The following is a 12612-nucleotide window of genomic DNA, read 5'->3' as shown; positions in this document are numbered from 1 at the left end:
CATTTATGTTAGTTTCTCTCAAGATTTCATCAATATTTCGATTTTCAAGGGCAGCTGCCACTTCTGGTACTTTCATCATTCTTTGCAGCTGTGTTTTGATGGGCATCCTGAGAAAAAAACTACCCTCTGCAGTTGAGATGTCTGCACTGAATTCATTGCCGCAGTTTGTACAATTCCTTGTCAATTTCTCGGGGCCAAGATATGCAGTGCACTCCATGCAATAATAGTGAACCTGAAATTGAAATAGAAGAATGGTATGAATATAAGAACATTGAAACCTGCGAGAGCATGGTCGTTTTTTAATGCACAACAGAAGCTTGAGCATATTGATTATCAATGATAAGCAATCTGTATAGCAACAAAAAAACACCAACAAGAACATGATTTACTAGCATACCATGGCAAATGATAACAGCACAGACTAATGCTGCATTTACACATAACAATGACAAGAAATGAATGCCACGAAGTATACATTCTTGGCCGCTGATCATGTTAAGAATGTCAGGAATGTGCCAAGAATGAAGCAAATATGACGTTCGTAATGCGTCCTGCCTATGTGTAAATGCAGCATAACTCCCTTTATATGAAACACATTGGTCAGTACAGATGACGATTTAATAAAAAATAAACATACCTCGTACACTGAATATTCATAACTCTTGTACAGCAAATACGTTGATGTAGGAACACTGTTTGGACAGTGTATATTCATCAAAGAAAGAAGATCATCCAAAGCACTATCAGAAAGACCATGCTGCAAGACATAGGACACTATCAGCAGTAGACTCTGTGACTTGGTGATGGGTGCATCTGGATAAATTGGAAGATTTCCATCTTCAAGGCTGAATCCCTAAAAAAGGCAAAAAAACCCCCACAAAAAAACAAAACAGTGAGCATCAGAAAGGTGTAACATTAGTCACGGGGCTGATATCAGAAAGAGCCTTAGATAAACATGTGGCTGCACTCATCAGACATGGACTGTTTATAGTTGGTTGAGCCTTAATTTTTTATTATACGAACATTAATTGCGACACTATTACACTCACAGAAATATTTAACCCTGACTTTGAAGATTTATGTAATTTTATTACAAGACTAATTCCCATTTACTTTTTTTTTTTAGATAGTTTTAATACAAACCTACCAAATAAACCTTACATGATTCATATTCATTACTGTAATAATTCCTATTTATTTGAAATGCATAATCCTCAGCTTTATGTATTTAGTATTAATAAAATATAATTACTCTAAATCAATAATGACTATTTATTTAAAACACCTAAAGTATTTTGTTTGAACTGCATAATAATTAGGTTACCTATGCCATTTATCTTGTATATGGTTAAAATAAAATAAGTATAAATAATTTAAAATTCCTGTATACAAAAAGAATGAAATTTTTGGCCCAAGATGCACTTCTAATAGAGGAAATATGGTACATGTGTGTTTCAAGTAAGAAAATATTTTAATTTGTTTTTCTTTTGTTAAGGTTAAGGTCATAGACAATGCCCTAATTCATACGGTTACAGTGCATAGAAAAACCAAACACCATATTTGTTCTATTAGAAGGGCATGTGCTTAAATGACAGAAGCAATTTTATGTTCAAAATAAGTCATATGTTAACATTTCTATATGCAATAAATGCAATGTTTGGTTTAGGTGTGCTTCTATTTATTTCTATAATAGAGGAAATATGGTACATAAATTGGTATCAGTCATGATGCTTATTTACCTGGTAATTATCATCTGGTTCATTTCCTTCCTCCCCATCACCATGCTGAAAATCATCATCTTCATCATCTCCTCCAGAGTCAACTCCATTGTCATGCCAGTCCTCATCATCCCCCTGATCCATTTCTTCATTTTGTACTGAGTCTCCACCCATGTCTTGCCCCAAATCATCCTCGCCTTCCTTGTTGCCATCAATATGCCAAGTGTTATCTTCAACATTATGATCACATCCAACATCACCATACCACATGTCTGCTGAATCTGCTTGGTCTACTTCATTGAGAACATCATCCTTGCTTCCATTGTCCACTAGATCATCCTGTTCTAAAACCACCCCACCTCCTTGAGAACTACTATGTTGAAACACAGCTCTATTTCTGATGTCCATTCGATCATTCATTGGTAAGTCAGTTTCAGGTTGTTCAACATCAGTGCCACAGTGGTTACAATCAATCCCTTCGTCAGTCTTTGAATGCTCCTAGGAAAAAAATATAGGATACATGCACCTTTAGCAACATGAATTTCAAGTATGCAGAGAAGTGGCATTTCATATTTTTAATCTTGATGTTGTGTGGGCCGCTGAAGAGGAGGTACTGCTGGCCCACCACCACCAGAGGGCGCCCTGCCTGGAGTGCGGGCTCCAGGGAAAGTGTAGAAACACGGACCCACAACAGGGGGCGCAAATGAACGGACAATGGAGAAAGTCAAATCACAAAGTTTTACTGTTGTGAATTCACACAACAAACACAACAGATTACAAATACAGCAGTAACCGAATTCCAATGGTGTCGTGTGGGCAGGCTCGACGATAGGAGACGTCTGTCTGAGTCGAACCGGAACCACCCGATTTCCTCTGCCACCGAACCCCGGGGATACTGGAGCCGCCAAGTCCCGAACCCCAGGTGGCCACTGCCTCCGCTCGTCGGATCTGGTACTGCTGGCAAGGAACAGAAACAGTCAGGTGTGGGTGCGGCTGCACCCAGCAACACACAGGGTGGAAACGCCACCTCCACCTCTTGTCAGGAAAATACTGGTAAGTGCAGGAGTGTGAGTACTTATCCAAGAAGTCCAATACAGTCTCCCGCTGTACTACTCACTATCTGCTATCCAACACACAAGCAACAAAGTATTATCGTCAAGAACACAATTGGCTGAGTACGTTACCTCCTTAGTAGAGCGATATCTCGGCAATGAGGTGGAGATGCCGTCCTGCTGATATACCTCCCTGTTGATTGATATCAGCTGTCTCAGGTGATGGGTGACAGCTGTCACCCTGGCTGCTCCTGTGAGGCGGCAGCGCCCTCCGGTGCCTGGAGCCCGCACTCCAGGCAGGGCGCCCTCTGGTGGTGGTGGGCCAGCAGTACCTCGTCTTCAGCGGCCCACACAACACTTGATTGTTTATCAAAATTTACAAACAATTTCTCATAAAATTAATAAAAGGAAAAAGTCAGTATACAAATTATCTTCAAGCAAACAGAAATATTGTTCAAATGGAAACAATTCAAATAGTGAAAACAGCCATACTAATTTAGTTTCAATTTCAACTGATTATTCTATACATGCTGTAGATCATAATATAGCCAACATTCAAGAATCTACAAATTAACCATATACATGCCAAATTCATTGTCAATCAAGTGGACAATGATTAGAATGGTGTGGCATTATGTTACATGTGTTTTTCTTCATAATATTTTCGCATGCCTCGTTTTTTTTTTTTTTTTCAAATTCCCCCGCCCGATTGTTAGTGACCCCCCCAGTCTAAACATAAGACAACGGGTCTCTTTTGTACTTACGGGAGCAACCGACTGTGAAGAGTTGAGATCAATGGTTTCACCACCTACAATTCTTCTTCTCTTTCGTCGATTACATTTTGTTTGTCTCGGAAGAGAGATATCGGGATTAATCCCATATTGTCTGTAACGTTGTCGAAGCATGTCAACCGAAATATGGCCGTCGGGTTGTTGGTGTTTTTCTTCTTCTGCTTGTTCTTCTCTCTGTTGGTCAGGAGGGGCCATCAGGTTAGGTGCGCATGCGTACAACAGAGCAGCGCCCGCAATGATTCAAAATGCATACATTTTTTTAAAATAAATGAAACAAAAATTTAAAATAGAATTAACTTTTCAGTTTTCTTCATAAAAACATCTAAACTTAGATCAATGTGAACAAATAAACACGTATAAGTCATGAATCTGTCTCCGGGTCATAGGTCGTTATATCCCATGATGCCACGTGCTCATAGGATCGCGCCATTTCAAAACGTGGCCGATCTTGGAGAAAGACCGCGTCACTTTTGTCTGTTTCCTTTGTTTCACATTTACGCTTGTATAATGGTGAAATACGCCCTTTTTGAGTTTTTTGAGGAAGATGCCGTTGAAGTAGGCAAATTCAAGTGGATTGTTGGCCACGAACAGATTGCAGAGTCTACGATTGGAAGTAAAACAGAGGTATGGATTGTGTGTTACGTGTGATCGCCTCGGACATCACACAATAAGAGAATGGAGTTCCGAGTGCGCGCTTGGGCTCCGGGTTGTACCAGCCAACCAGGAGTTATCCTGAACGGCAGTTCTATATTATACCATCTGAGAAATACAGGAGTGAGAAATGGCTCGCTGCAATCGTCAGGGGCGCTGTAAACACCGATGGGAGTATCAACAAAAGGAAACAATGGACTCCCAAGTCCGGTCCTGCTGTGTTCTGCCCATTTCATCTCGTAAATACTTTTTGTGTTAATATTCGATTTCAGTTTTAAATCGATTCAACAATGCTTCACGATTGACGAACAGCGTTTGTTTATACCGAGCTGCCTACCAGATGTTCAACTCGCACATGCGCACTCAGAACTCCAATCTCGCTTATTTCAGCCAGCATTTTGAAGGTGAATCTAAGACCTGCTTCAACACTAGTTCTGGACTAGGAAACTCATTTTACCATTGAATAAAACATGCTCAATTTGTTTGCAATGCTCGCCCTATTTATGCAAGGACACCCTCCCTCCATTGTGTCATGTACAAGTTCATTTGTCCTGTTGATTGGTTGTTTGCTAACAGCACAAAAGATGAAATTCATGTTTTGTAATAACCAGGCACTTTTTATCTACAGCATAATTAAATTCCATAGTGTTCATTTCTACTTTCCTATGAGTTCCATTACAAAATATAATCGCATTATGTTACCCCTAAGGTACAATGTGTGACTACACAGACCTCAGCAATAAATTAATTTAAAATGCCCCAAATTATATATGTAATATTTTGTCACATTGTGTTTCTTTTTCCTCAGGTTATTGTTAAATGGCCTTTAAACAAGAATTTGATGAAGAAACTTGGGAAAGAAGAGATCCAATTGAAGAGTTACCAGGCAAAAAACTGCTGCGCATACATTTTGAAAACTGGCGGTGAGTTAAGTATTTTCACAATATATGACCACAATGGGTGGTTCTAGTTTCCTTACAAGCTTATGTATTATTTAGGGGGCATCATATTCTTTTTGGCCTTATTTAGGGATAACATGCTCCAGGAATAAATGGTAACAGAAAATAAATAATAATACAGTAATGACAAAGCTGCAGTAACCCCCAACAACCATGTATTTTTATAAAGCTTAAATACTCTTCTATTAAATCAAATAATTACAAAATTAAAAAATAGACTGCTAACATTTATTTTTTAATTAATAAAAATCATGATTTTTATCCTATAAATTAGAAAATACTGTTATCTAAGCCGAACTTAGAAATTCTGAGACACCATTTTGAAGCCATTTACACGGGGATCTTTTTGCTACAAAATCCATCCAAATCCATTGAGCAATTGAAATGGTCAAACTGAGATAATTGCTAATTTGCATATCAACAAGGTCATTGACCTTATTACTATTATTGCAAGTTTAAATGCCCATATTATATAGAATCAGTGTATCTTAGATGTTTAAATGGCTATGTGTATGTTTTGATTATGGTAAACTATTAGATATATTTACACACCTGAAAGATTGCTTATGCAAATAGTATGCAAATTGGTCTGAAAAAATGAATCATTTTTGACATTTTCAACTCAGTATGTTACACTTAGGTTGAAATTTTCACAGAAGTAATGGGCCTTTCACACTGGACACGTCAGAGGCATCACGAATCGGTCTAAAAAGCATTATTGTCAATGAGACGCGTTGCTTTTTAGAGACGTAAGAAGCGTCACGCCAAAAGCTAAAGCGACGCTTCTGACGGGAGTGCACATTGCCGCTTGTCGACAGGCGGACGCGGTCAAAGTTCAACCCAGTCCAACTTTTTGACACTGAGCTGTGACATAGCCAAAACACGTAAGACTAGTGTTAGAAACCGCTGATCTCTACATAAGAGATAGGCGCAGAAACCACTGATCTGTACAAAACAGAAACGTGTCACAGGACTGCTCAGTTATAGAGCAGTTTTCTGAAGAAACATGGTGATCGCTGAACTTTTTTCAGGTTGTGGAAACAGCCAAAGTGTGATGAAACAATCTCCAGCCCCTTGCCGCTTCCGAAGCGTTAAAGCGTTGGTAGGCGTTACCTGAAGCTTATGAAGTGTCCAGTGTGAAATACCCTTGAGAGGTATATATTTAGATTTTAAACATGCAAAATAATACATCTGGTGAAAATAATTAAATATCACATCCTAATACCTTACAGAATTAACATTCATGTACCTTCTATTTCAGATGATCTTCCAAGCTTGCGCCAAGCAGCAAATAAGTATGCAAAGAATACAAATGTATGTTTGCAGACACCAAACCAGAAAAGGGTGCGAGTGAAAAACCCAAGGTTTGATTCATCCTCAGAAGATGAAGATGATCGTCCATTATTGCAGGTACCGTTTTCTATATTTGCTTCTTGAATCATCAGTGATCTGTAAATTTCCTCCCTGAAATAGACACCCTCATTGTATCTGACACAAAACAAACAATACTTGTGCCTATTTGAGGCAATTTATCAACATGGTATTTAAATTTACATGCTTTCATGTCCTGCAAATTTCACCATTATCTCGATTGAGAAACTGAAAATAAGTTCACAGCATTTGTGCAGTTTTTGTAAAAGAAATACTTCTTCTGGAATTTGATGGTGACTTTGACAGCGTATGCCATCCAGTAACATTGCTCTCTTAATGGCAGTTTAGGGATTGTTTTCTTCATGAATGCACTATGATAGTGTCTGTGTATGTCCTTGTCATGTATGGATTTCACTTTGTTAATGCTGCAATATAATTTTGTCTCTGTAGATTAATAAGAAAAAGAAAGTGGTTTCAAAGAACAATGATGAAGAAGAACTGGCAAGAGCTATAGAGAAGGAAATGAAAGAGAAGGTATGTATAAAGTAACATTATGATTATTTCCAAGGAATCGTATAATAGTATATAGAGATAAATTACATTAACTGGCATGCTTTACATACACATCATATTAAACTGTTCTTTTTACCACACCTGTACAGACCACAGCGGCTTCACAAGAAGAAGAATGTATTTTGAGTCCTGAGGTAAGCTACATCTACAATTCTTATTGTTCTTTGTTTGCTTTATTTATCATTGCAACTCTTTGTTTAATTTCAGTAGGGTTAAATTAATCATGATTATTATTCTGTTACAGAGTGAAGATGATGATGATGAAGTAATGGACAAGGGCATGGAGATTGCACTGGTGAGCACCTCATTGTCCTTTTTAACTCATATAAAACACCCAGTGGCAATAGTGTCAATCATTTTGACTTTGTATAATTATTGAACAATCTGCATTTATTTACAGCTGAAAGAGAAGGTCAACAACCTCACAAAAGCAAATGCTAAACTTTTGGCAAGAAATAAGCGGCTGCATTTGGCCCTTGAGAATCTGAGAAGTAAGTATAAAATGTCCATGTGTAGTCTTGATCAGTGTTGTGCAAGTTCACACTTTTCATGAACTAGTTCAAAGGTCAGTTCACACATGTTCAAAGTGAACTGTTCACATTCATAGATCACCATTTCAATTTTGAATTAGTTCAAAGTTCAGTTCGTTTTTTAGGTGACAAATTAAAATGAAAGACAACTTGTTTTTCAAACTGACTTCAACCACTATGCCTACCTTGTAGCCTAAAACTTCACTGTAGATCTTAAATTCTTTCACACAAAATGGAAGTTTTTTGTATATATATATATATATATATATATATATATATATATATATATATATATATATATATATATATATATATATCTGTGCTAATTATTTTTTATGTTAGCTATTAAGTATTTGTGTTATTTGTTTGGACGTTCGGAGAAATATGTTAAGTTTTACTCTATCTGTCCAAGTTTCAGACACAGGGAGAACTCCCCCTGTTGGTGAAAGCCAGTAACATTAGAAATGTTAGACTAAACCACACCTATGTTAACACCCACAAGGTATAAAAAGTGTTGTATGACTCATTTTAGGGACCTTTCACAAGATGGACACTGTCTGTGAGGGTCCCAGGCCTGGTTTCTAACGTGACCTTGAATAAACTCAAAATGAGGAATACAATGGTTTGGTTTTTGGTAAGGGGCAGAATTTTACATAAAAAGAACCAGGTAGAAATAACAATAGTATGCCTGAAAATTGAGAGACCACACATGTGGAGATTAAAAAATAAAATCATATATCTAACAGTTTTGGTCATAGGGGAAACTGGGGCACAATGAATCAGTAGCTATATCTGCAAAACTACAAATATATTTACAGCAGGTATGCCATATTTTTATACATAAAGACATTACCCTTATAAATTTGTGTTTTGTTTTTGGATGCATTAAGGGTAAAAGTAAGTGGCAAGTGAAGTCAGTTTTTTCCTATCAAAAGTAAATTTCGTGGATGTCAGTGTCTTTGCATTTATTTCTCACAACAGAGGAAAGGTGGCCCAAAAAAATTATTAGTTAGAAGACTACCCTGTCCAACTGATGAGCATGTGTTATGTCTTCTCCAGTCTATCAGCTATTTGATAGCATGACTCGTGTGTGTCACATGTAACCGGGCCACAGTGAATCAGTCTAGAAAGTGATTTACTAAGCCCCAGTATTAAGTGGATGACAAATATTACTTGTTGAAGTGTAGACATTTATTTTCCATGAATTATTTCTATAATTTGTGTATACAAACAAATTTTCACATTTGAACAGAAATGATGACAGTTGTATATATAAATCTTACCACAAGCAGTAGCAGGCCATCTTCAGTTGTCATGAACTTTTGGCAATTTTTGTAGTTTAGCTTGAATTTTTAATCCTCACAAATCTGTCTTTCTTTTAGACTTGCCTGATTTACTGGATGTGGTAAAAAAAGTTAAAAGCTGCACCATGCTCTTCACAGCATGCCTCTCCTGCACATGCGTCCACTTCATCTTCTGCTGCTTGTTCACCAGCTCATTCCGAAGACACAAGTGGCGAGGACATGGTAGGTGCAATAATAATGGAATATTCAAAATTAAACCCAGGCAATGATATTTTTTCTTCCATTTGTGCACATCAAGCCTCCCTGGTGGAAAAAAAAAAATGTTTTTCTTATTCTAGACAATGCTTTGTATACTGTTTGTTGTAGGAAACTTTTCTTACTGTTGTACATCATCTCAAGCTTTATTTTGTGCCTAACCTAGTGTCTTTTAATTTCAGGTAACTTTGTGGCCAGGGGTGGCCATAACAGTTTGGCAAAAGAGATTACTAAATGCCAAAAAAAACAAATGTTAAAGAATACACAAACACCCTGCTGCGGATGATTCACACACCAGAATTACTACAGTCATCTTCCCTCACTGGGAAGAAAAGCAACGCTTTTAAAGATATGAGTGCCAAAAAGAAGCTGCCTGGTGTAGAGTTCGCAATTGGTAAGTTAACTGGCAGAACAATAACAAGATTAATGCAATGCCTTACATATAACATATTTCCTCTATGAGAAGCACACGTCCAATAGAGGCGCATCTAGACCAAAAATTAAATTCTTTCGAAACAGAAACATTTTGACCATTAAAAAAAAAAAACATTATTTACATAAGCCCATGCGCTTCTAATAGAGGAAATACGGTAATGTTTTTCCCCTGCTTTGGGAACTGGTGGTATCATTTTTAAGTAATATTTCTTGGAGAATTATTTTTAAATAACCGTTTTAATTGCTGTTAAACCCTATGCTGGTTGGTTTTGTTTTATCTGTATGCTGCATCCACAATTCACAGATTTAATTTATTTATTTATTTATTTTTCATATGCAGATTATATCAAAGAACAGACCCGGTCTCCTGATGCTAAACCAGTCAAAACGGCCATCACTCACCTGTTGAACACGGAAAGCAAACGCTTACTGAGAAGTGTGATACCACTGATTAAAGCCTTCCCCTAATGTTCAATATTTCATCCAATACAAAGTTAAATTGTCACTGTTTGTGTATTGTTTATTTGTGAAATAAATGTTATATTTAAATGTTTAATTGTTCCTATTATCCTTTGTATATTTTATGGCATAATGACTTGTAGGTTCTTATAGAGAGCCTATAGGTTAATCTATAGGTTACATAGAAATCCTATAGGCTATCGTATAAGCTCCTATAGGTTGATCTATAGGTTCTGATAGAAATCCTATAGGTTATTGTATAGGTTCGTATAGGGGCCCTATAGGTTGTTCTATAGGTTTTGATAGAAATTCTATGGCTTGGTGTATAGGTTCTTATAGAATTCCTATAGGTTGGCCTATGGGTTCTTATGGAGGCCCTACGGGATCCAATAGAAATGCTATGGGTTGGCCTATAGGTTCCTATAGAGATCCTATGGGTTGGCCTATAGGTTCTTATAGCTGGCCCTATAGGACCGCCTATGGGATCCTATAGGTGAAACGTCCCAATTGCCTATAGGCACTTATAGGTTTTTCTGTAGAAGCCTATAGGTTGCTCAATAGGCTTGTCTATGGAAATTCTATAGACTAGCCTATAGCAACCTATAGGCCATGCCTATAGAATTTCCTATAGATTTCCTATAGATTTTTTTTGTAAGGGTTTCTGGTCTGGGTGTGAAATGTTTAGTTATTCCTCGGCCTCCTTTAGCAGTAATGGTACTTGCAATAAGTGTAGCTTATTCGTAGCTTTGGAGGCCAGGCTGGGCTAATTGGAGACTCGGCTCCGCACCGTGGAAAATTCTACAGCTAGCCAGGCCCCTGTAGTCGGTGCGGACCAAGGTAGCTTAGCCACCGTTAGTTCCCTTCCAGCAGATTCCTAGCAGTCGGGAAAGCAGGCCGACTGGGTGACTGTGAGGAGGAAGCGTAGTCCTAAACAGAAGCCCCGTGTACACCGCCAACCCGTTCACATTTCTAACTGTTTTTCCCCACTCGGCGACACACCCGCCGAGGAACAAACTCTGGTTATTGGCGACTCTGTTTTGAGAAATGTGAAGTTAGCGACACCAGCAACCATAGTCAAATGTCTTCCGGGGGCCAGAGCAGGCGACATTGAAGGAAATTTGAAACTGCTGGCTAAGGCTAAGCATAAATTTGGTAAGATTGTAATTCACGTCGGCAGTAATGACACTCGGTTACGCCAATCGGAGGTCACTAAAATGAACATTGAATCGGTGTGTAACTTTGCAAAAACAATGTCGGACTCTGTAGTTTTCTCTGGGCCCCTCCCCAATCGGACTGGGAGTGACATGTTTAGCCGCATGTTCTCCCTGAATTGCTGGCTGTCTGAGTGGTGTCCAAAAAATGAGGTGGGCTTCATAGATAATTGGCAAAGCTTCTGGGGAAAACCTGGTCTTGTTAGGAGAGACGGCATCCATCCCACTTTGGATGGAGCAGCTCTCATTTCTAGAAATCTGGCCAATTTTCTTAAATCCTCCAAACCGTGACTATCCAGGGTTGGGACCAGGAAGCAGAGTTGTAGTCTTACACACCTCTCTGCAGCTTCTCTACCCCCGCCATCCCCTCATTACCCCATCCCCGTAGAGACGGTGCCTGCTCCCAGACCACCAATAACCAGCAAAAATCTATTTAAGCATAAAAATTCAAAAAGAAAAAATAATATAGCACCTTCAACTGCACCACAGACTAAAACAGTTAAATGTGGTCTATTAAACATTAGGTCTCTCTCTTCTAAGTCCCTGTTAGTAAATGATATAATAATTGATCAACATATTGATTTATTCTACCTTACAGAAACCTGGTTACAGCAGGATGAATATGTTAGTTTAAATGAGTCAACACCCCCGAGTCATACTAACTGCCAGAACGCTCGTAGCACACGCAGAGGCGGAGGATTAGCAGCAATCTTCCACTCCAGCTTATTAATTAATCCAAAACCCAGACAGAGCTTTAATTCATTTGAAAGCTTGACTCTTAGTCTTGTCCATCCAAATTGGAAGTCCCAAAAACCAGTTTTGTTTGTTATTATCTATCGTCCACCTGGTCGTAACTGTGAGTTTCTCTGTGAATTTTCAGACCTTTTGTCTGACTTAGTGCTTAGCTCAGATAAGATAATTATAGTGGGCGATTTTAACATCAGAGTAGCTACCTAAACTCTGTAAGTAAGATAGAGTATCTTGTCAATAGTTTTACATCCTCATTGAAGACAACTCTGGATGCTGTAGCTCCTCTGAAAAAGAGCTTTAAATCAGAATTGACTGACTCTGTGATATAACTCACAAACTCGTAGCTTAAAGCAGATAACCCATAAGTTGGAGAGGAAATGGTGTCTCACTAATTTAGAAGATCTTCACTTAGCCTGGAAAAAGAGTCTGTTGCTCTATAAAAAAGCCCTCCGTAAAGCTAGGACATCTTTCTAGTCATCACTAATTGAAGAAAATAAGAACAACTCCAGCATTCTTTTCAGCACTGTAGCCAGGCTGACAAAGAGGCAGAGCT

General features: G+C 38.2%; 1 protein-coding gene and 2 long non-coding RNA genes across 3 annotated transcripts; 2 read left to right on the top strand and 1 right to left on the bottom strand.

The window, feature by feature from the left end:
* Window positions 1-504: 504 nt before the first annotated feature.
* LOC117510992 (30 kDa salivary gland allergen Aed a 3-like) lies at window positions 505-3620 on the bottom strand. The gene is made up of 4 exons (XM_034170962.1): window positions 3535-3620; window positions 1740-2216; window positions 638-853; window positions 505-555 (listed from the first exon to the last, which is right to left on the bottom strand). Exons 2-4 carry the CDS (start codon window positions 2136-2138, stop codon window positions 505-507), a joined length of 666 nt encoding a protein of 221 aa, XP_034026853.1. The 5' UTR covers window positions 2139-2216; window positions 3535-3620.
* A 3390-nt stretch (window positions 3621-7010) lies between these two features.
* Window positions 7011-7575, top strand: LOC117520110. Its single transcript, XR_004563534.1, has 4 exons — window positions 7011-7076; window positions 7205-7249; window positions 7360-7410; window positions 7516-7575. It is a non-coding gene; the product is annotated as an uncharacterized LOC117520110 (long non-coding RNA).
* A 1474-nt stretch (window positions 7576-9049) lies between these two features.
* LOC117520104 lies at window positions 9050-10064 on the top strand. The gene is made up of 3 exons (XR_004563533.1): window positions 9050-9171; window positions 9387-9598; window positions 9980-10064. It is a non-coding gene; the product is annotated as an uncharacterized LOC117520104 (long non-coding RNA).
* Window positions 10065-12612: the final 2548 nt, after the last annotated feature.

This window comes from Thalassophryne amazonica, chromosome 1 (genome assembly GCF_902500255.1).
Source record: "Thalassophryne amazonica chromosome 1, fThaAma1.1, whole genome shotgun sequence".
Classification (NCBI taxonomy): domain Eukaryota; kingdom Metazoa; phylum Chordata; class Actinopteri; order Batrachoidiformes; family Batrachoididae; genus Thalassophryne; species Thalassophryne amazonica.
Note: the sequence above shows the minus strand (reverse complement) of the source record. Positions and strands in the feature narration are given on the sequence as shown.